The 26,726-nt window shown below is 41.0% G+C and overlaps 1 protein-coding gene across 25 annotated transcripts in view; it reads left to right on the top strand.

Moving 5' to 3' along the window:
* The window catches only part of nrxn1a (neurexin 1a), a 177,403-nt gene that overhangs the window by 118,303 nt on the left and 32,374 nt on the right, over positions 1–26,726 (top strand). For 23 of the 25 annotated variants that reach the window (XM_084135474.1, XM_084135465.1, XM_084135466.1 and 20 more), the window contains 2 exons: positions 13,458–13,639; positions 26,497–26,668. In XM_084135474.1, coding sequence (XP_083991600.1) covers positions 13,458–13,639; positions 26,497–26,668 — 354 coding nt within the window. Of the gene's footprint in view, positions 1–1,352; positions 2,549–13,457; positions 13,640–26,496; positions 26,669–26,726 lie in introns of those variants that run through there. The other 2 variants (XM_084135476.1, XM_084135475.1) reach the window with 1 other exon arrangement.

The following is a 26,726-nucleotide window of genomic DNA, read 5'->3' as shown; positions in this document are numbered from 1 at the left end:
CTTCCTTTGAATCTGCTTTTGAGGTCAGCTGAAAAAAGAAATGGATTGGCTCAAACATGTGACTGCCGGAGAACGGCGAGGGTCCTCTGCTCAAAGCGACACCCTAATTCACCATTAGGTGGCAGCCTTGTGAACAGAAAATGAAACACATGCTTATTTTGCAGGTGGGGTTCGCACATTCTTTTAATATTGCAGAGAATAATTAGCTCACTATGAATGCGGCAGACTGGTTTCCAAATTGTTTCGTAAACCTCTGGAGCTGTGATATGATGTTTCATTATGTACAACACTGGGTATTGCTAAAGTCACAGTGATAAAATTATCTTCCAAATAGAGCAGTTTGGGCTCCTGCTGGAGTCTGTCTTTGAGCCCCTGGCGAGGCGGCTCTGATCACCCTGCTTTGTCAACTTTAATTATACAGTGCTAACAATGCTCAAAGCTGAGAGGAGGGAGAAGCAACGATCTCCTTGTGTTTGAGGAGATGACACCAGTGTCACTTTCATAGCGCCTTTCTTCACACTCCAGCTGGAGTCTCAATGGTGAAGCACACCTGCAGACTTCCTCCTATAACCCACACACGCACAACATGGGGTGCACATTAGGGAGAAGGGTGAACCTGACACTTCACCATAGATGTTAATTTAGTATGTTCTTTTCTTTTGTTTCATTTGTTAGTGAAAAACTCACACTAACATAGCAGATTTAGGGGTTTTGACTGATAGGCTAGACTAGATTGGGTTTTCAAATAGACCAGTGGTTCTGTGACCTGTGACCGGTCATGCACAGCAGGGTTAAAAAAACACACAAAAACAATGCTAAATACTAACCATATGATTGTGCAAAGTTGAAGCAGTATTTTGACTTCTCATACATGTCACTTGGTACCATCTAGACAAATTAGGCAGATGGCAACATGATCAGGTTGCCTGACTTGCCCTCGTTTTCAAAAACCGTTAAATTAATCAATTTCACCACCAAATTTGGGTTATGAAGCAAAATCAGTTGAGAACCATTGTGCTAGTTTAATTGAAAACAAAATGTCAAACTAAAAAAACAATTCGATTTAGATCAAATAAATATTACAATTACGTCTTAAGCCTTGCTTGATGCCTTGAAGCTATTGTTGCATCTTGCAAGTAAGGAAAGACTGTTATTGAATCAAACCAGGCGCTGTCCGTGGTGCTGAAATACACCCAATGATTGTCCTTCCAGTAAGAGAACTCGTTCAGCTACACAATGGCCGAAGAGGGAGGAGTATATCAAGGTTTGACTAGTTTGTGAAGGGAGAGGGAGCCCACACTCTCTGGACTCTCTTCGAGCCACCCCTCTGTCAAGGAGAAACGAAGACGATTAGGAGGACGAGACACGAGACCCTCCTTCCACAGCTGCACGCGCCTCCCTGATGATCGTGGGGGAGGGAGAGAGAAAAAGAGGGGGAGGAAAACTCAGCCGAGCCTCACCGTTCTCTGTTTCCCCTTCTCTACATTCAGAGGGTCTTTTCCTCTAAGCATGCTGCTTAGGAACGCTTCCGCTACAGAGGCACTGTAAGAAGTAAGAGAAGAGGAAGGACTTTCTTCTTGCTGACATTTTTCAGAAACTCTAACCACCCTTTTCACATGAGGACCACTTGACTACTCTTGCCCTTTCTTGGTTCTCCTTTGGTGTGTCTGCTAATGTTTCCTCTGAGGCAGTGCGGACTGAGCCAGGCAGCCAGCAGCAGCAGCTCTTGTGTGGTGTGTGTGAGAGAGTGTGTTTGTCGTTTGGGGAGGGGGAGAGGCACTCTATATTGAGTTAAATGCTGCAGCGGCGATCTCGTCTTGTGTGTGCCATCGCTTCTGGTAGTCTCCCTGCTCCTCTCCTATACTCTCCACGAGGATAGCGTGTGATGCAGCCTTGTCTTCATGGGATACAGCTGGGATTCAGGCGATAGAGTGCACTGGAAAAGTCCAGGACTGCTGGGAGGTCTGTAGCAAAGGCTGCTCGCTCTTTTCTCCCTCTTCTCCAATACACCATTACGCCTACCTTACTGGAGTACTGGATCGGATTCCGTGGTTTCTTTTCTTTTTCTCTCGTAGGATTTTGTGTTTTTGAATACCATGAAGAGAGGAATTTAATCCAGGATCATTATCTGAAGTTTACCTCTGCTGTGCTGCTCTTTTTTTGAATCCATACCTCAGAGAACTCTGTGGAAGTTCCCTCTCCATGTGGATCCAGCATTCCCATCCCTCTCCATCAGTGATTGGGCTGTTGCATGGTCAGGATCCGAGGCTTGAGCAGGACATGGGTTGCCAGGTGGTTTGAGGACGCCCCTCTTTAAAGTCCTTGCACTCCGGTAGCATGCTGCGTCTGTGGCCCGGCGGGGCTCCTGCTGGTCTTGCTTCCATCCTGCTCCGCATCAACCTACGCCTGGCTCTCTGGCTGCCACCGCTGACTTTGGGGTCAGCCCTGGCTCTGGCAGAGGGGCCTGGGGAGCTCTACGTCCCTCAACATATGCCTCATCACCTCGTGCCTGCCGCCAGATCCCACGCCCCCCTGCGGGCAGGACATGGTGCGTAGCTTATTTGACTGCCACATTCACCCTCTCACTGCTGTGCCATTCAGTAACCTTTCATTCCTAGAGCTTCTGCTTTCTGTGTGTCGAGATTCCTGCATAAGAAGCAATATCTTGTAATCTCATGGTAATAGCTGGAGGTCTATGAGTGTGCTTGTGCAATTATGTGGTCAGGATGCAAATGCGATCTTTAAGAGGTGTTTGTGAACATTATGCAGATGCATTATGCAGAGTACAAATGTTGAGAGCATAATGTTGGCTGCACCACAATCACTTTGCTACAAGCAATTCAGCCTCCCATTACGCTGACTATGCTCGAATACATGCGTTTCTAGGGGCCATCAAGGGGGCTGTGTTTATATAAACACCGGGGCCACATCCTTAACCTCTCCTGTTCGAAAGGCCTCATCCAAATGACTTAAGCTGACCTTTGACGTGATGAAATTATATTCAAATTACATTGTGGTCACTGTACCATGTTATGTGTGTGTGCGTGTTTGTGTGTGGATTTAATTCAGCGAACCAGCCAAATTGAATGTATTAGGTCTAGAAGGGACAGTGGACAGGCTTTTATACTAGACCCCAGGGCCATCCAGCGATTTCTACACTGGTACACCCCCCACACTTCCTTTGGAACTCTATTACTTCTACATTGCTGTTAAATCCCACTGGCCACTACTCCTGAGACCGGTATACTGTATAAATTGAACACCTTCTGCTTTATTGCACCAGATTTCTTTCCTCCCAGTTCGTGTTGTAATGTCTCGTTGCGGCTGGCTGTTTAAAACTATCAGGGCGATTTCCACGCTGTGTGTGCAGAGGGGCTTGAGCTGTCAGTGTGTGATCCACTGCACTTATATAACGAGACCTGGCTGCCTCTCAGCATTATCCTCACAGATTATGCTTTGATAAAAAAAAAAAAAAAACACACACTATTGAATAGAGGCAAGAGGAAGTGAGCGGAAGCTTGTGAAGTGAGACAAGTCATTTATCATCCTTTCTGAAAGGCTCTTAGTTTTTCTTCTCTACCTCCTTGCCTCTCTCCCTATCACTCTTTCCTTCTGTCGTTGTCATATTCTTCTTTTCTGTGTGTGTGTGTGTGTGACACAGCTGGCGTCTCTAATGGCAGGGTGTGCTGAGATCACAGAGCCCCGCTGCTCGTATGCGTCCCCCCAGGCAGCGAGGCAGCGCATCAGGGTCCATTGCTTCTGCGTCCGCCCCCCTCCCGGCCAAGCTAATCTAAACCTCTCAAACCTCCGGACTCCTTTTGCCCGGGAATATTCGGCGACATTGTTCACAGCTGAGCATAATTCACGAGCTCTGATAATAATAAACTGAAACCGAAGCCGCTTCCAGCTATGTGTCTGCTACGCTATTTACAGCACCAGCGGACACCACCTCAGCCGAACTGCAAATCTTTTCAGCCCTACCTGCTTCCAGCCCTGTTTTAGTATGCCGCGACGAGGAGTTTGAGAACAGCACGAGTTCTGTTGTTGCAGCAAAATTACCATTTAAAAACCATTAACAGTAGGTTATGTGGAGTGCAGGAAAGTGTGTGTGTGCGCCCTTGTCTGTGTGCACCAGTAAATGTGCCCTCTCCCCCACCGAAATGATTGGACGGGAGCTGAAAATGAAAGCAGAAAGCGAGGCAAATTATCAGAAGTTACCCTGGGCTCCAGCACAGTGTTTTTAAAGTCAAACCCATCCCTTTTTTTTTTTTTTTCTCCCCGCTCATTTTGCTGCAGTCTTGCACTTTATCTCCTCTTTCCTCCACAGTTACACTGACAAATATAACACAGGCTACATTTAGATGGAGTTATACAGTAGAAAAAACGCTGCGTTCTCTCACACCTACAGAAAAAATTAATCGTATGTAACTTGCAGTGTAAAAATCGAACAGTGTAGGTTAAACATCACTCCCCCTCATTCTTTAAAAAAACATGTTTGTGTGCCTGCATATTTTTCTGAAGGCTATTAATGAGTTAGTATGCTGCCTCCCTCTTCTCCATCACTGCAAATCTGAGTAGAGTTGGAGTAAGCGCGCTGATGGGGCTGAGTAATCTCCCTCGATCTTTCGCTCCATCTTTTTTGCACTCTTTTATGTCAGAGCTTTAGTTTGAGACGCCCGAATTGCTGTAATGAAAGGATGATGTGGATTTGCTGGTGAATGGTGATGTGCTTGGTTAAATATGATACTCTGAGAGGCTGAGAATTCAAAGCGTAGGATGTCCTGACTAAGAGGAAGATAGAGGGAATTAAAAAGAGGCAAAGGGATGAGCAGAGTGGTCAAAGACTACATGCACTTGACAGTGATATTCCAGCGGGAACAATACAGCAACTCCAAACACAGTGAGACAGTGAGTGACTGCACAGGGCTGCAAGCTGCACTCTATAGTGGGTGCATTGTGTGTGTGTGTGTGTGTGTGCGAGTTTATATGAGAAAGACATATCATCCCCTTGATAGTATGGAGGTGATTGATTCTTTAAATGCTATACTCTCTCCTAAGAGAATCTGGAGAAAGAGAGGGAAAGATAGAAAGAACAATAGCTGAGGTGTGTAATCTAAACCCAGTCAAGCCAAAGAGAGAGAGAGATTTCTCATTATGTCACTATAGCTCACACATGGGGCTCAGGGAGGCTTAGACTGGACGTACTGACACACACACACACACACACACACACACACACACACACACACACACACACACCTGCAAAGATTATTACACATGCTTCCGTCTAATAAAATAGTTATTTGTGAATTCATCCCTCAATGTCGTCACAGCACTTTCTTTCTTCTTTCATGTTTGTCCCTTTCTTTAATTTCCTTCCCTCTGTCCTTCCATCTTTCCCTCTTCCTTCCTTCCATCGTTCCTTCCTTCCTTTCTTCCCTCTTTCTATTTTGCCTCCTTCCATTTCTCCTGTTTTCTTCCTTCCTTGCTTCTTTCCTTTTCCTTCCCTACTTCATTCCTTTCCTCTTCATTTTTTCTTCTTTCCTTCCCTCCACTTTTTCCTCCCTTCATTCCTTTCTTCCTTCCTTCCCTTCTTACCTCTTCCTGTTTTTCCTCCTTCCATTTCTCCTGTTTTCCTTCCTTCCTTCCTTCCTTCCTTCCTTCCTTCCTTCCCTCTTCCTGTTTTGCCTCCTTCCATTTTTCCTGTTTTTCCTCCTTTCATGCTTTTTTCCTTTTTCCTTCCCTACTTCATTTCTTTCCTCTTAATTTTTTCTTCTTTTCTTCCCTCCCCCTTTTTCTTCCTTACTTCCTTCTCTTTTCCTCATCTTTTCTCAATGTCTTCTCTTTCTTTCTTTCTTTCTTTCTTTCTTTCTTTCTTTCTTTCTTTCTTTCTTTCTTTCTTTCTTTCTTTCTTTCCCCAACTCCTCTGCTTACATTCCTTCATTTAATTTGTCTATTCCTTCCTTCCTTCCTTCCTTCCTTCCTTCCTTCCTTCCTTCCTTCCTTCCTTCCTTCCTTCCTACCTACCTTTTTACCTGTTTTTCCTTCCTTCTGTCCTTTCTCATTCCTAAAAACGTTTTATTTACTGTCTCCTTTTTTTTTGTCATGCCATCTTTTATTTTTTTTCCTCTGCTTTTCTTATTGCAAACGTAAAATGCAAATCATACACACAGATCACCACATACACATACACTCACAGGAGAATGGACACGCTCATACACCCTCAGCTTAAGCCTCATCGTCTCCTAAACCCCCTGGAGGTGCTCATGAGCCGAAAGCTCGTTATAAAAACACAAAGCAACTCAAAACAACATCCACTAAAGTGCCACAGCAGACAGGCTTTCAGCCAGCACAGCACTGACCGCTCTTTCTCAGCTCTGTTCTAATTGGCCCTGGAAAGGTCAGCAGGAGAAATACCAGAGCTCTACCACGACCACAAACCCCAGTGCTCCCTGCGTCTTTCACTTTTAGTGGTCTCTTTTCACGTGTGAACTGCTGTTTTTTCTCGAGCCAGGCCTCATTGTATTGAATGATTCTGCAAAGCAGCATAGAGTCGGCTACGGCAAATATCCTCAAAGGTAAATTGTATTGTCGTAATGTGCTGTATGATGCGCTGCTCTCCAGATTTGTAGAAAATTCAGTTTGTGCCAGGCTATTGTCCTTGAATTGCATTGCACTAAACGTGAAATAATTCAGCAGACTTTACATTTCACAATGGGTTTTATTGTTTTATTAGATCTGATTCATTCAGCCCCCTCAGGTCTGACAATAAAAACTGAAGAGAGTATTAAAGAAAGGAAAAGGAAAATGTTTTGACAGTGCCAATGATGCATGTAAAAATCAAACCCATGAGGCGTGCAGGAACTGAACAGTATTAGAACTGTCCGTATAGACTCTCGACAGTGTCCCGAGGCAGCTACCCACCCACCATAGAGCCCTAAACTCTCGAAACCGGAGAGTCTGTCTCTGTCAGTCACCCAGAGGATTCCTTTACAGGCAGACAATAAAACCATGCGCTGCGCTAGACCCGTCATAAACATGACGTCTCGTCTTGAAACCTGCGTCTTAAGTTGATTCCTGGTGAGGGAGGGAGAAACTGCAGTCAGATTTATGAACGTTTCTTTCTTGCTGTTTCTGCTGATGATAACGGCCAGTTTAACAGCATCAAACACACATATGCAAAGATACACACACTCGTCTACACATCCGTACGCTCTTAGTTTGGCCAGTGTTCCGCTCGAGCTGTTGCCTGTAATTACCCAGTTGGTGTGGAGCTCTGTGGTGTCAGTCTGGTAATTGGAGCTGCAGTAATTCACTTTTTAATTGCCTGTTTATTATTGCAGAAGCCTCGGTTTTGTAGTTGCAGCACAGCTCACACTGAATGTTTAATAAACAAATACAATGTCACAGACTCATATTTCACGTAAACATTATAATTGCTTCACATAAAAAACCATCAACACACCTCTCGCCCACACACACACACACACACACACACACACACACAACTATTCTTTTCAGCATAATGGAACAAAAAATAAATAAATCCTGTCCATAACTTGCCAGGTGGATGAGCTAACAAAATACACAGAAAACAATCCTCCACATACCTGTATATATATGTATGTATGTATGTATATATATATATATATATATATATATATGTGTGTGTGTGTGTGTGTGTGTGTGTGTGTGTGTGTGTGTGTGTGTGTGTGTATGTATATACACACACATGTACACATATTTAACAGTTTTTTACACATATTTAACTTTTTTTTTTTATTAGGAAAATGTTATATGGAGTAGTAGACACCCCCACTGTAAACCTTTTACCAGATGATTATAGATTTGAATAACCTAATGAATAAGTCACTTGCAATGCTCTTGAAACTCATGAAGGTTACAGTGCAGCATGTCATTTCATTTTTAGTGGTTTGAAGTGTTACTTTTAGATTTTTGTATACTTCTCTATGTGGGGTCTTCACTTTGCCTTCTGTTTATTTTGACAGTATTTTCATACCAGTGGGGTGCATGTGTATTTGTGTATTTGCACTAGATGTGCAGAACTGCGTGTTTGTGTGTGTGTGTGTGTGTGTGTGTGTGTGTGTGTGTGTGTGTGTGTGTGTGTGTGTGTGTGTGTGTGTGTGCCCACCGGGTGAATGTCTCCAACCCTGCTGCGTTTGACTGATGTTCCTCATTCTAGCATGCAAGTAGGAGGTGGGCAACCCAACACAATGCACCGTAATTTTAGACCAAACTGCCATGCTCCTTACAATACGTCTGTTCTCAGGAAAGAGGCATCCAGGGACATGAAGCAGAATAGAGTGAGAGCTCAATTCATTCCCCATTCCGAGACACGAGCACAATGTTTTGTGTTTCTGAAACGTTTATTGATGGAAAGTCAGCTCAGTGCAGCTTATAAATATTGTGTTTTCAGCAGTATGATTTGCTGCTTATAAGCCCCCAAGACAATGACGGTATTGGGTGTCATTGATTTTACATTTAAACATGGATCCAAAAAATCAGATGATGAAGTATGAATTGTTCCATCCTCATAACTTTTTTACGCATGAAATCATTGTTTGAAGAAGGGACGAGGGGATCTTTTATTATTATTTAAACCTTTATTTTTACAGGCAAGTCATTAAGAACAAGTTCTTATTTACAATGGCGGCCTGACAAGTGGAATAACCACTTAGGGAAAGGGAAAAAGGGCTAAAATAAATACATTAAATACATACAAGATACAGTTTAAAACACAACACAGTAGACAACAGACACTTATAACCAGCTAAGTGTACAGGTACATAGAAGAGATAATGGATGATAAAAAATAATAACTATGTAGAGAAGCAACTGCATATATCCGTGAACAAGGATGATATAATAGTTTTGAAGGATGCAATTGAAATGAATGTCTCCAGTTTGAGAATATTTTGCAGAGTGTTCCAATCGCGAGCGGCAGCAGATTGAAAAGATGCAAGACCAAAGGCAGAGTTGGTTTTGGGAACGCTTAATTGAAGATGAATTGAGGATCGAGTATTATATGTGACAGGCTTTGGCTGCAGCAGGTGACCTAAGTAAGGAGGTGAACGGCCGAGAAGGGTCTTGTAAATGAAGGTGAACCAATGAATTTTTCGGCGATTGTGAAGGGAGGGCCAGTTAACAGAAGAATATAGTGCGCAGTGGTGTGTATTGAAAGGAGCATTTGTAGCAAACCTGATAGCGGAATGGTAAAGAACGGAATTTGATAGAGTGGACTTGCAAGCAACCCTATATATAGTGTCTCCATAGTCTAACATGGGTAGAATGGTCATTTGAATAAGAGTAAGTTTGGCCGAAGTAGTGAAAGAAGAGCGGTTTCTGTAAAGGAAACCAAGCTTGGCCTTGACCTTAGATTGCAGCTTTGATATGTGGATGGAGAAAGAAAGTGAAGTTTCCAACCAGATGCCCAAGTACTTATATGCAGTGACTTGTTCTAAAATAGTCCCATTGCAGGTGGTGATGTTAAGGGTAGGAGGTGGCGTAGTACCCTTACGGTAAAACCACATGATTTTTGTTTTGGAGGTATTGAGAGTGAGTTTGAGTTGTGTAAAGGACTGCTGTAGTTGGAAAAAGCTATCTTGCAGGATAGCCTGAACAGCATCTGGGGAGGAACCTGTGGCATAAAGGATTGTATCATCCACATATAAGTGAATGAGGGAATTACCAACTGCCTGGGGAATGTTATTAATGTAAATTGAGAAAAGTGTAGGGCCAAGGATGGAGCCTTGGGGGACCCCCCTGGTGACCGGGAGGGAGTGGGAGAAAAGGTTTTCAAATTTGACACGTTGAACCCGGTGAGAGAGATAATTTGAAAACCAAACCAATGAGTGATCAGTGACACCAATGCTGCTAAGTCTGTGGATGAGTGTGTTGTGGTCCACAGAGTCAAAAGCCTTTGCAAGGTCAATGAATATAGCAGCGCAGTGTTGTTTGGTATCTAACGCGGATGTAATGTCATTAAGCACTTTAGTAGTAGCTGTAACACAACCATACCCTGATCGGAAGCCAGACTGTGCCCCAGAGATGAGATCTGGGATTTACACAATGCTGATTCCAACTCACCACGACTCAATATGTCAGAGCACATATGCTAACCATTAACGGGAACTTTTGCTGTCTTAGTGTATGCAAATAGAGAGTCTTAAAGGCATAGTTCATCCAAAAAGTTTTAATAATGAAACATTCATGGGAACTTCCGCAGCCTTGTGCAAATAAAGAGACTTTTAGGGTTAATTCTCAGAAAATTAAACTTCTGTCATTATTCTAATAAATGATGACAGAATTTTCATTTTCGGCTGAACCATCCCTTTTAAGCAAAAATAGTGTTTTAGCTTGTGTAGAGTAGAGAGGGATCTGTACGGAGACTCCGAGACCCTGGCAGAAGAAGAAGCTGGTACATAATTTAATTTCTCCAGCACATAAAGGAGATTACGGCTATGATGGGATTCCAGAGGGCCAGGTAATATCTATCTCATTAGAACAGCTCTCCCAAGCATTCACACACAGCTCTTCTATGGGGCGGCAGTCTGCCCTCTCTCCTTTGCTTGTTCCTGCTGATTGACCTTAGAAGGGTGGTGGAGTGGAAAGACCCACACGGTTGTTAGGTAGCGAGGGTCTTCTTTAAAACCCAGACCCAGCTGCCCACCCAGCCGAGATGATGGAACATATTTAAGGGGCTAATGGTCTGGCTTGCACAAAGAGCCTGCCTCATTTAACAGCATCAGAAAATAGACTTCAGAGAAGAGGTTTAACCCTGTTAGAGGGAGGGCAGCAAGCTCCTTAACCACATCAGGGATGGGAGTGAAAAGTCAGGCTGAGGGAGATAAGAAAAGAAAGAAAGAAAGAAAGAAAGAAAGAAAGAAAGAAAGAAAGAAAGAAAGAAAGAAAGAAAAGAGGGTGTCTTGGAGAAGCGCCCAAGTAGTTGGGATAAGTGCCGACGGCAGAATTGTGGACAGAATCCAGCAGAATGAGGAGAGATGACAGAAAATTATCAAGAGAAAAGGGGAGAACAGGATTAAGGCTTGATGCCGGCCAGATTCAAGCCCATATTTCCCACTTGTGCACCATATCTTGTGTCTGAAGTCTGTGTCGCTATGCCACGTCTCCAAGAATCCTGCGGGCATTTAAACCGAATTGTTTCACAGTTCTCTGCAATACTCGTTGCATTGTGCAGTCGCTTTCTTCTAAAAAATAAAATCTTTTCAGCTCAAATCAATAATTCATTTTCACTTTATTTACTTAGTAGCTGCATAAAAAAACAGTCAATGTTCAGTCAGCTTATCATTATCACAGAATAAAATCCCCTTTGGATAAAGTCCTGATCACCCTGTCTAGAGTTTCTTTATCCTCAAAAAAGTAATTTACTCACTACAAACCTGTAAGACTTCATTTCCTGTGTGAAACCCAAAAGATATGGCAATACTTTACAGTGTCCTTTTTATACTATAGTAATAACAGTAATGTATGCAATCATGCAACTGTAAACATTTCCAGCAACTAAACCTCAACAAAACCCCAACTCTTGGCCTTTAGCAAGTACATTTTGTTAGTGATATTAATGAGCATTTACTTGTGTAATTACTCTGTAGATGAACACCCTAAATCAAGTGTAACCAAAGGAATTTTGAATTACGTCTTTGTGTATTTATCTATAAAATAAAAGTCTATGAGGTTGTTTTAGGTCCCACTGATTTCCTACATTCTACAAGATTCTCCTACAAGAATCCCACATTCTTCAAAATATCTTTTGTGTTTCACAGAAGAAAAAAGTCTTAAGTTTGGAACAGCATGAGGGTGAGTAAATGATGACAGAATTTTTAAGGTTGAACTGTCCCTTTAAATACATTTATGAGTCAGATGTCAGCTTGTATTTTTAAAAGTTGATTGCACTGATTTTAACTTTCAGTGCACCGTGCATTGCCCATTTGTGCCCGTAAATCTCTGCACAGCTTTACGCTTCCCTTCCTGGCAAATCCATTCACTCACCCACAGCTGCGAATTGCCGCCATACTGAGCGACAGATATGAGGCAGGCAGCCGTAGCGGTTTGCACGAAACAGATTTCAACAGTGCCTAAATCTCATCCATTCGCTCTCCCTATCCGCTTCACATCTATGATGGCCTGTGTGCATATGTGTGTGTGAAGTTCAACCATCTGAGCCCCGCTAATGAGCAGAGCTCATTTCCCTGCATTTCGAACAAGCCTGTCAAGGGAGTCGTCACTAACCGGGCGTTAGTTCGCGCATGAATCTGTGTCCGTTTGTGAACATTTGTGTACCCGTGTCAGCGAATGTGCCTGCCCCGAGGGTGTTGTTTTTGGAGGGGGTCAGGCCGATCGCTGACACGGTGTGAAACAGTCTCATTGAGATGCGGTCAAGGGGGCTGACGAGAGCCCGCTGGTAAAAATCACGGCGAGCGGAGCTAATGAGCACGGCTGTGCAAATAGAGAAACGTGCCAGGAAATAACCCAGCTCTTCTGAAACCACTCTCAGCACTTTAACTCGGGGTGTCTCACTCTTCTGAGAGCTCCGGCCTCCTCTGGGTTTTTTTTCCCCGTGCTGCTTCGCCGCCCGTCTTATCTGCATCTGGAGCTCAGAAGCGCAGCAGTCACACTCCTCGGAGAGTGAGTGTTGAAGTGCGTCTCGCATCTCCCGAGGCTGTTATCTTGAGGTTGATGAGCTCTTTGCTCTGCGAACATTACCCCGACTGCACCTGCCACAGTAGAAGCACTTTCAGCCGTTTTGCTATTGAAGTCACGCCTGATCAAAAGAGCTGGCGCAGTCCGTCAGTTAATGAGATCAACTCCATTAGAACAATTTCTCTATCTCTCCATGCAAAAAAGCGACGCCGATTTATCCGAGAAACCTTCCTGCAGGCGTTGAATCACAGTGACCCTGCTCACAGTAAGCTACCTGCTTCTGACACTGTAATTAGCTCCATCAGGCATTAGCATGCGTCTCGCTGAGCAGGTATAGCTGTCTAGTCCATGCCGTGTTTGCCCACCTTCTGCAGAATAAATGCATGCAGAAGTAGGCACTGGGCTGGGGGCCGTGAGGCTGGATTGATTGTCCGGTGTGTTGGCGGGTGTAATCAGCTCAATCAGCACAGGGCTCGGATGGGGCGTTGAGTGGTTGTAGCAAGAGTGACTCTTTTTAGCTCATGCTTCAGCAGACACAGGTGCTCCTGGTGACATCAGCGTACCGAGGGTCACATAAGGGCTATAATTTAGCCAATCAGGGACCAGCAGGGGCTGTCTGGCACTCTGATGGATTCATCAAGATACTCCCGCGCTTTGTGTAATGGAGCAGAGCCGCGCATACGCACACACACACATGCGAAATGGAAATAGTTTTCCCACTTACTTTGATGTTCTTACACTTAATATTCTGTTCCTCTCTCTTTCTCATTCTGCAGCGGGAACCACATACATATTCGGACGTGATGGAGGGCTCATTGTGTACACATGGCCGCCCAACGACAGACCGAGCACACGAGCTGACCGACTGGCTGTCGGGTTTAGCACTCAGCAGAAGGATGCAGTGCTGGTTAGGGTGGACAGCTCTTCTGGCCTGGGAGACTACCTGCAGCTTCAGATTGTGAGTCTTACACAAACAAACACTTATAGTTGGGTCACAAAGTCTGAGAACACGAGTGAAAATGCATCTGTTTTACTAATTTAATACAGTTTTTCATTATAAAATATATTATCAGCATAGCAATTTAAGGGAAATTTGAATTGAATAGATTCCAGATGTTCTTAGTATTTAGTACAAACTCCTTTCCCTTTAACACAACAGTAATGAGCTGCATGAATTCCTCAAGTCTGTGTCAAACCTGATGATCGTGTTATCCAGCATGATTGGAGAATTATCCAGTGAGCTGAAAGAACATCTGATCGTTTGTACAAAGAGTCGCACGATCAATGCCACAGATGTACTCGTTTAGACCAAGAAATACTGCAGAATCATAATTTTTTGCTTGAAAAAAAAATCAAACGTTTAAACTTTATTTCCTGGTTTAATTCTTTCCCCGCCAGCATTTTTGTTTTAAAGTTGCCAGCGTTTTTGGTAATTTTCACAAAAAAATGTCATGGCACATATTTGATTGTATGAATATCTGAACATGCAATATATCAAAAGAAAGAACAGAGCCTCAGTTTTATTCTAGCTTCATGCATTATTTTTTTTATAAACACTTGAATGTGGGTAAATTTCATAAAAAAATAGCAACATTTTGAGCAAAAAGCTGAGAAAATCCAGTTTTTGTCAAAGACTACGTATGGATCAGATACAATGTACAATGAGCAAAACATAGGTGGAGTAAATTGAGTTCATCAACACCCCCAAAGCTTGCACAGTCCTAACCACTTCCCGGGTCGACATTTCACGCCGTTTTGATTTACATGTTGTTTATTGTTGATGATTGCATTATTTATCGCTCGTTTCTGTTTCTTCTTTGCCTGTGTTTTGACCTGGAGATACTGTACTCTTTCAGGAGAGGCGTAATAGCGCCCCCTACCGTATAACAGTGATAAAACGGAAACCAATAAAAACTTGTCAGTGACAGGGAGGCTTTTTCTCATAAAAGACGAGATAACTTGTCAATGGCGGGTAAAGAGTTAAATGAAAAAAATCACAGATTTTCAATATGATCTCAGACTTTAGTCCCCACTGTTTGAACTTGCTTAAACCTACACAGACTCTCCTGAGAATACCTGGTGTTCATTCATTCTCACACAAACCCCAGAGTACAAATTTTCCAAGCGCCGTGCTCCCGAAGAACCCTGTGAATGATCATTAGGGTAATCATAGTGTTCTACGCCTCCTCCGACACTCAAAGTGCTGGTCTGTTTTAGAAAGTTCCAGCGCCTCAGACCGCCCTCATGAATAAAATCTGTATAATGTTCAGAATAGAAGGCTCTACCAACGCTTGCTCAAAGGATGCTATTTGATAGAACCCGCATTTCCTATGACATGCTGTGCTGGAGGAGTGGGAGGTGGAGGAGGTGGAGGCAAGGGGGACAGGAAAGTGTTTGGCACTGAGCTTCGAAGAGTTATGTATGTTTTTTATTTATTTATTTTTCGTTCGTTCGTTCTATTTTTTTTTTTTTTTTTACGCCCACTCCTGCTGTAATCACAAACTTGATTCCCAGAAGAATCAGCGAGCTCTCTCAGGGGTGGCATCATGGCGTGACTGTTGCACGACTGCCTCAACAAATGCGTTGCGATCGAGGTGAGGTAATGATTTCTCCAGCTGAGCCCTCGATGCTGCTGTCTATAGAAGACTTCAGCTAGAGTGCTGCAATGCCCCGACGTACTTCACACTTTCCTTTAAAGGAACAATTCGGCTGAAAATGAAAACTCCTCCTCATGTCTTTCCAAATTGGTATGAAGAATTTTTTTTTAAGCATATCCTGGCTAATATATTCGATATAATGAATGAATGAATGAAAGTAGATGAATGGCTAGTGCTGTCAAGCTCCAAAATAACACACAAATGAACAAAAATACCATGTTTGTCACAAAAATATGTTACTTTTATGATGTTTTTGTGGAGCTGAAAAGCTCCAATCCTCATCATTTTTTAATTGCATGGTGCGTCCAGCACATTTTTAAAAAGTTCTGCTTTTGTGTTTCACTGAAGAAAGAAAATCAGGTTTGAAAGGACATGAGGGTGAATAAATTACAGAATTTAAATTCCTGGTACCTATACATTTTTTCTTTAATACACCAAATCTGAAGTATTAACAGTAAGTTTAGTTTGCAAAACTTAATTTTGTGTTATCGATCAGCAGACGTCACAGAAGCTCCGAGCGCAAGCGTGATATCAGATGCCCTGTAGACTGTGGTTATGATTTACCTTCTCATGTACTTGGAACATAGTGTTCCTCGCATTTCAGCTCAGATATTAGCTTGGGAATTAAAGGTGGTAGGTAGTAATGATGTCTTCGGAAAATGTGTCTTAAAATGAGCTTGCCGGAGTTGCGTAAGGCCAAGATATGTAACACTTTACATAATGCATGTAATTAAGATTATCACAGATTATATATTTCCATATATTGGCATGACAATTAATCAGGCATCCATGACTGATATATGGTTTTTTGGCATAGGGATGGCAGGGAATGTTTATGAGCAAATTAAAGGCCCTTAATGTCTTGATGCGATTAGCGGTGGATATCTAGGCTAATTCTAATGTGTGACTGGTGAAGTCTCTGCTGTGCTAAGTCTGCCATTTTTGATGCTTGTTGGACTGATGACTGCTAAGCCAGCATAAAAGGTATTTACTAAATGAATCAGCGTTGTGTAGGAGGGTAAATTAGCTGTACCTACATCGCTAACCGTCTATAAAGCAGTTGAAATCATTACAGATATCCAGTATCATTTTTACCCCATAATTAACAGGGGGGGTGGGGGGGGGGATCTATCCCTTCCATTTCTGTTAATTATATTTAGTCACTGACTAGATTAAGCATGTCAGTATTGACATTAATGGCGAGACTGTTCGGTGATGTAACGGAATGTTTTGATAAACCTGTCTGTAGACTGGGAAGGATATCATTATCCAGAGACTGCCTTTCTGAAAGTGAATTAACTTAGGATCATTGACCATGTTAACGAGCGGCCCTTGATGTCCTGATTTTTCAAACAGACAGTGGCGTCCCTCCCCCCACGCCCCGTTTCTGCTTATGACCCTAAACACTTGTGACAGAGTTCATTTAAATCTCATCATATCACCATCACTGGGGATTATCATTAGTCATCGTTCACCCCAAATCATTGAGCCACTTGCTCATGCAGAGAGAGAGAGAAATAACTAGACGGAGAGCGAGAACTGTAAGGAATGGTGAGACAGGCACTGTACAGAAAAAGTAAACATTCGTATGCATTCTTTCACTCACCATAATGTTGCATTTTAAGGGGTAATGGCCTATTAAATACATTTCTTCTGCTCAGAATGAGCTTGCCAGCTGCTCGAACCCATGGCCAAATGCCCTACGGACGGCCCGGCCATTTGTGGCAGCCGTGCAAGGCGCCAAGCAGGACAGGAGTGAAGGAGAAATGGATGATGACTGTAAACGAGTCAAAGCCAAGTGATTATACCCCTGGGGTTTGACCAAATCATTAGCACTTTCCGACCTCTCACACTCTCCATGCCAAAAGAGTGTGTGAGCGTGTGGGCAGTCTAATGAGCACATCAGTCCAATTGAAGAATGGTGACAATCACAGCTAACTCAGCAGTGAGAGGTACAGAGGTGTGAACGGTAGTACTGACAAGGGGATAGAGAATGTGTGTGAGGGAAGGAGAGAAAGGAGGTGAATATAAACAGCCTTCAGAGAGCACCTGTGCTGAGATGTCAGCGATAACAGACCATGTGAAAAGGATAATTCACCCAAAATTGAATATTGTCATTCACTCTGTTTTGAGACTTTCTTGCTACCGTGATGCACAAAGAGTGAATTTTTGGGCATTTAAATAATAATAAGAAATCACCACAAAATGATCATGAAAGTGGTCCATGTGACTTGTGTGCTATATTCCTAGTGTTTTGGAGCCATATAATATCACCATCTCTGTTTCATCATTACCTCCATAGACATTTGGTCATGTGATGAGAGAACTAATAAAGATAAAGCATCAATGTGCCATTTTTATAGTTCATTCGAATTGTTCGAATGAAACTAACATTCAAAAGTTTGAGGTTTTATATAATTTTATAATGTTTTTGAAAGAAGTATCTTATGCTCACGAAGGCTGCATTCATACAGTTATTATGAAATATTATTACAATTTATCAACAAGCGTATTTTAATATATTTTAAAATGAAATCTATTCCTGTGATTGCAAAGCTGAAGCGTAAGTTTATGTAGTGCATTTTAAGGCTTCAGAAGAAGAGAAGATCAGTGTTATTACAACTGAAATTCAGTCGAATCATTAAACAAATCTAAAGTTTGGCATGAGAAGACTTGGAATATAGCGGGTTCATGATATGAGTATGGTGCTTTTTGTTGTTTTACTGCTTTTGCTGCTTTACAGACCTAGTCCCCATTCATTTTAATTTGTGAAAAGAACAGCCAGGATATTATAAAAAAATTCACCTTTTGTGTTCCACTGAAGGTAAAAAATTTTTCATTTTCGGGCGAATTGTACCTTTAAAATGAGGTAACTGAAAATTAATGTAAATGAATTATGTACTTAGAGAGAGATGTATATATTAGATGTATTAATACAGTACAGGTCAAAAGTTTGGAAACATTACTATTTTTAATGTTTTTGAAAGAAGTTTCTTCTGCTCATCAAGCCTGCATTTATTTGATCAAAAATACAGAAAAAAATATAATATTGTGATATATTATTACAATTTAAAATAATTGGTTTTCAATTTATTATACTTTAAATTATCATTTATTTCTGTGATGCAAAGCTGAATTTTCAGGATCATTACTCCAGTCTATCACATGATCCTTTAAAAATCATTCTAATATGATGATTCATTATCAAAGTTGGAAACAGTTCTGCTGCTTAATATTTTTTCATAATCTGTGATACTTTTTTATGATACTTTGATGAATACAAATAAAAAAAAGAAGCAAATTTTTAAAAAATAGAAATCTTTTGTAACAACAATATACACTACTGGTAGGTATTTTTGGGGTCAGTAATTTTTTTTCTTTCTTTTTTGAAATAAATCAATACTTTTATTCAGCAAGGATGTGTTAAATTGATAAAAAGTGATAGTAAAGAAGATTTATATTATTAGAAAATATATATTTTTTTTTAATAAATGCAGTTCTTTTTAACCTTTTATTCATCAAATATATTAGGCAGCAGAACTGTTTCCAACACTCATAATAAATCAGAATATTAGAATGATTTCTAAAGGATCATGTGATAGACTGGATGTCACATGTGACACTGAAGACTGGAGTAATGATGCTGAAAATTCAGCTTTGCATCACAGGAATAAATTATTTTTTTAAGTATATTCAAATAGAAAACTATTATTTTAAGTTGTAATAATATTTCACAATATTACTGTTTTTTTCTGTATTTTTGATCAAATAAACACAGCCTTGATAAGCATTAGAGACTTCTTTCAAAAATATAAAAAAACGTAATGTTTCCAAACTTTTGACCTGTACTGTATATATATTAGATGTCTCCAGTCAAAATGACTCCGGGCAGCCAAAGAGACTCATATGCTTACACAAATGCACGCACACACACTCACATTTAGATGAAGGTGAAAGTGAAAGAGAGTGACAGATGCTGATTTTCTGCTTCAATTGTGTCTGAGTGGGCAGGACATACCTGGTCAGACATGAGTGACGTGTGACATGGCTCTGAGTGACAGCAAAGTGTCTGTTGACCTCATACCGTCAGTGCAGACTAAGCCTGTCTCCACCCAGCAGCTTAGAAGGAAACAGCCAGTGCTTTGGAAAAATGCCATTTTGCTTCTCCGTCGAAACCCAACGACACTTATTTCCTCCATCCACTTACCCGTATAATTTGAGTACAAGTCATTCATGCACGCTGTCATTTTTACATACCGTCAAACTATATGCCAGGTCATTATGCAATTTACGAGTGGCGTGGAGAACAGTTTGACTGGCCACAGACGATTTAATATTTGGTCTTCGTCAGCCATTTTTTCTTGAATAAGTGCGCCATATGGCAAACTGTGACTTTGCTATCTTTAGTATCTGAAAGGATAAGCAGACAGATGGCAGCAGAAGTAAAAGCCGAATATTTAAATTTATTCATCAAAATAAAAAAAAGACAGGTGTTCTTTTAAACGCTCTCTTTGTGACAAACTCAACCCACTCATTCATTTTGCATTTAAAAAAAAATATGTTTACCACGCTTTTATCTTCAGATTAGAGTCAATGCATGAAAGAACGTGTTACCATTGAAGACCAGTGACGGGTTGACAAGAATCACTACAAAAATAGCAGCACTTCAGTACGCCTTGGATTTGTCGATTGTAATATGAAATGATATTGTCTGCGAGAGATATTGCATTCAGGCCGCCGTTTGTATTTGTTTTTTTGTTTTTTTTCCTCGGGAACTCGTAACTTGGCACTGCAGTAGGGAGACAATATGCGTGACTTCTTGGATGGCTTGTGTAGACAACGCCCATAGAGTGCATGTGGTTTTCAGGTTCGAGAGGAACTAGGACAGAGTGCTATTTTCAGTTTTTAACTTGGAAAAGAATTCTCTGCTGCCAAAAAGATTCATGATCTCACCAGATCCAGCCCTTACCAGAAGATAAAGAGAGATTGTGAGAGCGAGCGAACGAACGCTACAGCGAGAGAGAGACACAAAGAAAGAGAGGAGGAGGGGGTGAAACAACAAGAACTGCTTGCCAAAGTGGAATTATTCTGCGGACACAACAAATTTATCCGTTTCACCAAACCTGCAGTACTCAAACAGAAGGGCACATGCACTCCGAAGCGTGTCACACACGGTGTGATATTTTGATCTAATATCAAACACAAGTTATTTATGAGAGCGTATATTGCATGTCTGGGTGTTCTATCCAATTAAGCGCATTCCCTTGGTATTAGCTTGAGCATTACTGAGAGGCTCTTTATGTAAAGTGGCTGAGGTTTCCTGGATGCACCAGCTCATTTAAGCTGAATGCCATGGCAGATCAGCATCCCCGCTGTGGCACACACACTCCGTCATACTCCATAAGCTTCTGCCTGCACCTTTTCCTAAATAAGACACATCATTAGTGGCTCTTCTGTCCTCCAGGTTTCCGGAGCAACCACCTCGACCCTTTGTGTGTGTATTTGGCTCCTCTTGATGGAACATTTTGCCTTTATCACAATTATTTCATTGATTTATTTAGAGCTTAAAGGGATAGGTCACCCAAAAATGACATTTCTGTCATTATTAACTCGCCCTGATGTCGTTCCAAACCTGTAACTGCACCTGCACTTTCTTTGTGGGACACAAAATAAGTTATTTTGAAGTTTGGGTTCACAGTTCATTCTCCAAAATATCTTCTTCAAGTAGCTTTAGAATGGCATGAGGGTAAATGATGAATGAAATGATGAAGAATTTTCATTTTGGGGTGAACCATCACTTTAAGGCAACTTTAAGGATACTACAGGCAAAACCATTGTTTTTGAGATTTTGGGCTATTTCGCTTCCAATAACTTGTCTTCTTTCAGGCTAGTGGAAAGAAAACATCCAAAATACTACACGCATTTAAGTGTTAATTTTATTACACTTTATCTATTTGCATCTGTAGATTTCAATTACTATATATATCCTATAAATTGTTTCCTTAAAAATATTTTTCTCTTGTGCACTGAGCCAGAAATCTCCACTTCAGTAGCACTTACATAAAATTTTCCAGCTTTAGTCCCATCTACATTCCGAATGTTTTGTTCAAATATCATTTGCCTGATTTATATACTGTAACATTTTATTCCTAAAGATATGGTGAAAGCTATTTTTTTCCTGGCTGTTGACAGTATTTTCTGATTTATGGAGTGAATGAAAATAGATATCCAAAAAACAAACAAAGAAACTTTAATATGTCAACAAAATGAAACCAGAATTTTGAACCTAGCTTTATCAAATGTTCAAATTTCTGTTCTGGAAATATATGCATATTAGTGCATTTTTAATTAGATAATACATCCTTTGCATATTTAAACATAATATTTCAGAATACCTTTAATACAAAATATATTGTCTTAATGTACCATGACTGGGGAAGTAAAAGTATTACATTTTTACCTTATTCACCTACAGTGTCTTCTCTTAAGTAATAAAATAGATATTTGGTAAGTACTGTATATCTAAAGTATATTTAGCATAAACCTACTCTTCCCTAAACTACTTCTAATTTATTTCTTTTACCCTATTCACCTGTAGTGTCCTGCCTGAAACATGAAATCACACAGTAATTACACAGTAATACCATGGTCATTGAACCAGGTTTGGTTCTTTTGGCAGTGTGGGCAGGTGCAAATCCTGCTGGAAAATGAAGGAAGCATGAAGTGCTCTGAAAATGTCCTGGTAGACGGCTGCGTTGAGTCTGGATTTAATAAAGCACAGTGGACCAAAGTCCTCTTTTCTGATGAGAGCAAATTTTGCATCTCATTTGGAAACCAAGGTCCCAGAGTCTGGAGGAAGAATGGAGAGGCACACAATCCAAGATGCTTGAAGTCCAGTGTGTAGTTTCCACAGTCTGTGTTGGTTTGGGGAGCCATGTCATCGGCTGGTGTTGGTCCACTGTGCTGTCCACTCAACGCAGCCATTTTCAGAGCACTTCATGCTTCCTTCATTTTCCAGCAGGATTTGCACCTGCCCACACTGCCAAAATAACCAAAACCTGGTTCAATGACCATGGTATTACTGTGTAATTACTGTGTGATTTCATGTAATATTCTAATTATTTGAAATCCTGTTTCCGTGGGTTTTATGAGCTGGAAACCCAAATTATGTACAAATAAACAACTAAATACTTGAAGTTGTGGGCCCTGAATCTATAATCTATGGAAGTTTAACGTTTTTAATGGAATTATGGAAATAAATAAACTTTTCCATGATATTCAAATTTTTTGGAAAGGGTCTGTAAATATAAGTATATTTAGCAGCACGAGAAACCTACTCCTCTATTCTATTTCTAATTTATTTTTTACATCCATATTCTCAAGTTCAGAACAACTAGATTATTTTGTGTCTGGCAAGGGGAGATCATCACAGTTCCAGTGTAGATGAAATGCTCTGTCAATCAGGATGGCTCCGTGGTTGTCACCTAATTGCCTACAAGAAACGAGAGAACTCTAGAGAACTGTGTTGCTATAACAACCCCCATTGAGTCTAATGAGAATCCAGTTGTATTAGTTCTTTATATTTAGAGCAGCACTGCAGGCCTCAGTGGAGAGGTGACACGAAGCTGGAGACGGACAGGGACAGCTGAGATGTAGTGGTGTGGAACTGGGCCCTCCTTTTAAATGACACCTCATCCTTCGCTCGCTTTAGGGATCGTTTAGTGAACACAGAATCCTGAGCACATCACCCAAAACATTTGTTATTCTGTGGTAATCTGGGATTTGGTGTCACGGCTCAATTTTGCTTTCCCCTCCCGTATGTTTAGCCCCTGAGGCATTCATAATAGAGGCGCCTTCCTTTTTTTTTTTTTTTTTTAAACAGAAAATTCTGTGAAACTGGGACATTATTACACCCGAGACTGAATGTAGGACGTAGGGTGTCTCTTTTAAACCATGCCCACTTTAAGATTGCAGGAAGAAGCCCTCTGCAATGGTCTGATCCAAAATACTGATATTGTACACATGCATTGTCTTTCTCGGCTGTTTACATTCACTTAAGCCATAACCGACCATGTTTACTAGAATACTAGCCGAGACAGGCTTTTTTTTTTTTTTGTCCGTTCAAGCGCAAGAAGACGTGAAAGAGAGCTCAATTCGCACACTGTATGAGACATTGCTTTCTGGGCGTGCGCTTTGGAGGTTTGTGCACTAAAAAAATTGAGTTCCTTTTCGCATCTTCTTGCACAGCGTTGTAATATTTAAATTGGCAAGGCTCAAGCATTCGTGACGATGCAGCACTGGCCCATCAACTTGTTCATGTACTCACATTATTGTTAGGATTCATAAAATTGTTACCGGCCAACTAGCGATTGACACCGCGATATACTTACCAATGCTGATTTTTACCCACATTTGGGGCTTGGCGAGTGTTAATTTTAGGCCTTGCTTACAGACTTTATTAGCATGTATATGTTCCCCCTATGATTCAACTCTGTCATTTACAAGTTTTCAAAAGGCCTGCCACTCTTGCTGTTGGCCAGCCAACAAACCCAGAATGAAGGACGAGGTCAGCTACCGGAAGGGTGAAAGAGAGGTCGTTCTCCAATTAGAATGGGGCGTGGAGTGTCACAGCCCGTTGGAGTGCAGGCCAAGCTCTCACATCACTTCTCTGACCACAAAGCTGAAAAGATGGGCAGGGAGGGAGAGATTGGCCCTGGAGAAACACTGTTAGAGAGCACAGAGGAGGGTGAAGGAGACGCTGCCCCATTGTTCCCGGTGATGGGAAGAGGATAGGGCTAACGGGCAGAGTCTGTCTTCATTATGGGGTGTGAGAGGCGGAAGAAACATCCAGCTTCGGCCCAGCTGGAGATGATAACGTGTGTGTGTGTGCGTGTGTGTGTGTGTGTGTGTGTGTGTGTGTGTGTGTGTGTGTGTGTGTGTGTGTGTGTGTGTGTGTGTGTGACAGAAAAAGAAAGCTTGAGAGTATCCAGACAAAAACACACATCTCCTGGGAGGGTATAATGAAGTCTGGTGTTGCGATTTGTCCTCTGCTAGCTCTCTTCCTGCAGATAGGTGTGAATTAGGGGAATTCACAGAGGGATCTTCTCACACACACTTCATTTCATTATTTTCAAATGCCACATGTAGCTTTTGCAATCTGCAACCAATCAATCGGAAGGACCACACGTTCCCACAGCAGACTATTTCAGTGTTTTTAAGCTAATGGCTTCCATCTGTCGTAAATTTGTCAAACAACCATTTTCACAATTATCTGCGCTTATGTCAAGGCTTGTAATACCTTTCATAACAAGTTTGCAACAAGTTTTTTGTTAACTAAGTAGTGCATGTAGGCACGTAGGTCATCAAGCAGAGCACAGAGTGGGCATAGTTACTGTTTTATATAAGACGAGCACAGTGGATCGAGTTATTATTATAAGCAAGTGCTTTCGTGAGAAGAGATTGTTTGCACATGAATACGTTTTATTGTAATTAGCAAAAGTGAATCCCACCCACTGAGCTGCATCAAATAGGAAACCATTAAGGATTGAGGCCATCTAGTGGTGTGAATGTGAAGCACACAGAGTGATTTCACTCTCACTGCTCACATTAATAAGACAGCAACATGCATTGATGAGAATTTACACAGAAAATGACAAGCGCTGCATCAGAATACAGATTAGATTCCGTTTCACTGAGACTGTCACACATTATTCTGTATGACCAGCATATTGCCTTGAGGCTCTGATTTAAAGGGGGAAAAAATCTTATAAGGTTATTTTTTTCCTGTGATTTCCTATGATTCGATTATGTTATCTGCCTGCAGGCTTGTTGCGAAACTTTTGAACATGAACGGGAATGAAAAACTAGTATTATTTAGTTTACAAGGCTTAATGTGTGACACAGTAAATTTTATTTTGACATCTGCAGCAGTCGTGCCACCCCCTTTAAAATTACAGATTGCTGCTGGTAATATTCTTTTCCCCAAAATGGCATGCGAGTTTTTCCATGTGCAATGTTTTATATATATATATATATATATATATATATATATATATGAAATCAGAACCCCTCAGAAAGCTGAGGAGTTATGCATCACACTGAAGGACTGATTCTAAAGAGATTGAGTTTAAATTATTTTACGATGTGAAAAGAAATAGGACATGGGTGTTACGAGAGACATGAAACTTGCATAGCTATGCAGGATATCAACAACAGGCAGTTATACAGTTTAGCGGTCATTTATTAAACATTTTTTACCTCAATATTCTACAAACCAAAAAAATCCATATAATGTTTTTGTATAATCAGTACATTGCACCGGCCATCAGCTACAGTCTGTCTCTCGTATCACTCAGTGTTTCCTTTCTTCTCATGTGATTAAATCATTTCAGCTAAAATCAATATCTGATGTCCGTTTATTTCTTAAATTGGTAAGTAATCATGTAATGAGCAGGATAGTGTACAGTCAGCCAGTCATTAATATGAAATAATCTACTTCAGGATGAAACAATACCCTCCCTCTGTGCAATGGTGTCCTAATCAAACTGTCAGGATTTATTTTGTCATAATGAGTCACTGACTGTACATTATCACTTGCATATCACATAGCTGATGCAATAAAACATACTAAATTGGATTTAATATAATATTCACCAAATGTATGAACCAAAACCGTTGCATTCTCTTAATGTACACAGACATAACATATATATCTTTGTTACTATTAATTTCCTTCATGTAATAATAACTCAATAAAACATAAATAATACATATTTTTGTTATTAAATATGAATGCCGCCTTTTGCTGGTGAATTAAAGTGGTGGTAAATCTTTCTGATGCATTGTGCTGTCAGGAGAAATTGTGCACAGTCTGATAAACTATCACCTTGTTTGGTCCTCAATAAATTTGGGACATCTGTTATCCTGCCAGTTAAGATAGAGTATAGCTGCCTCTTTATATGAGGGCCTTTATTAATAATCAAAAATTGTCTTTCAAAAGGTTGCAAACACAGAATGATGTTCATTAAGTGTGATCTTCATGTGCTAAAATAAGGCAGAGAAGCGAATCAGAACAGAATGACTGTGATAGAATCTTAAATTCCTCTTTTTTATCTCCCTCTTTCTTTCTCTTTTCCTTTCTCTCTCTCTGTCTTTACAGGAAAAAGGCAATATCAGAGTGGTGTTCAATGTGGGCACCGATGACATAAACATTGAAGAAACCTCAAAGTTTGTAAATGATGGAAAGTACCACATAGTTCGCTTTACGAGAAGTGGTGGTAACGCCACCTTGCAGGTGGATGATCTGCCAGTCATTGAGCGCTACCCAACAGGTAAGAGCTCTAAGCCTTTATACGCATGTTCTCACACAGACACACACATTCACACACA

Source organism: Abramis brama (assembly GCF_963993115.1).
Source record: "Abramis brama genome assembly, chromosome: 14".
NCBI classification, from domain to species: Eukaryota; Metazoa; Chordata; class Actinopteri; order Cypriniformes; family Leuciscidae; genus Abramis; species Abramis brama.
Note: the sequence above shows the minus strand (reverse complement) of the source record. Positions and strands in the feature narration are given on the sequence as shown.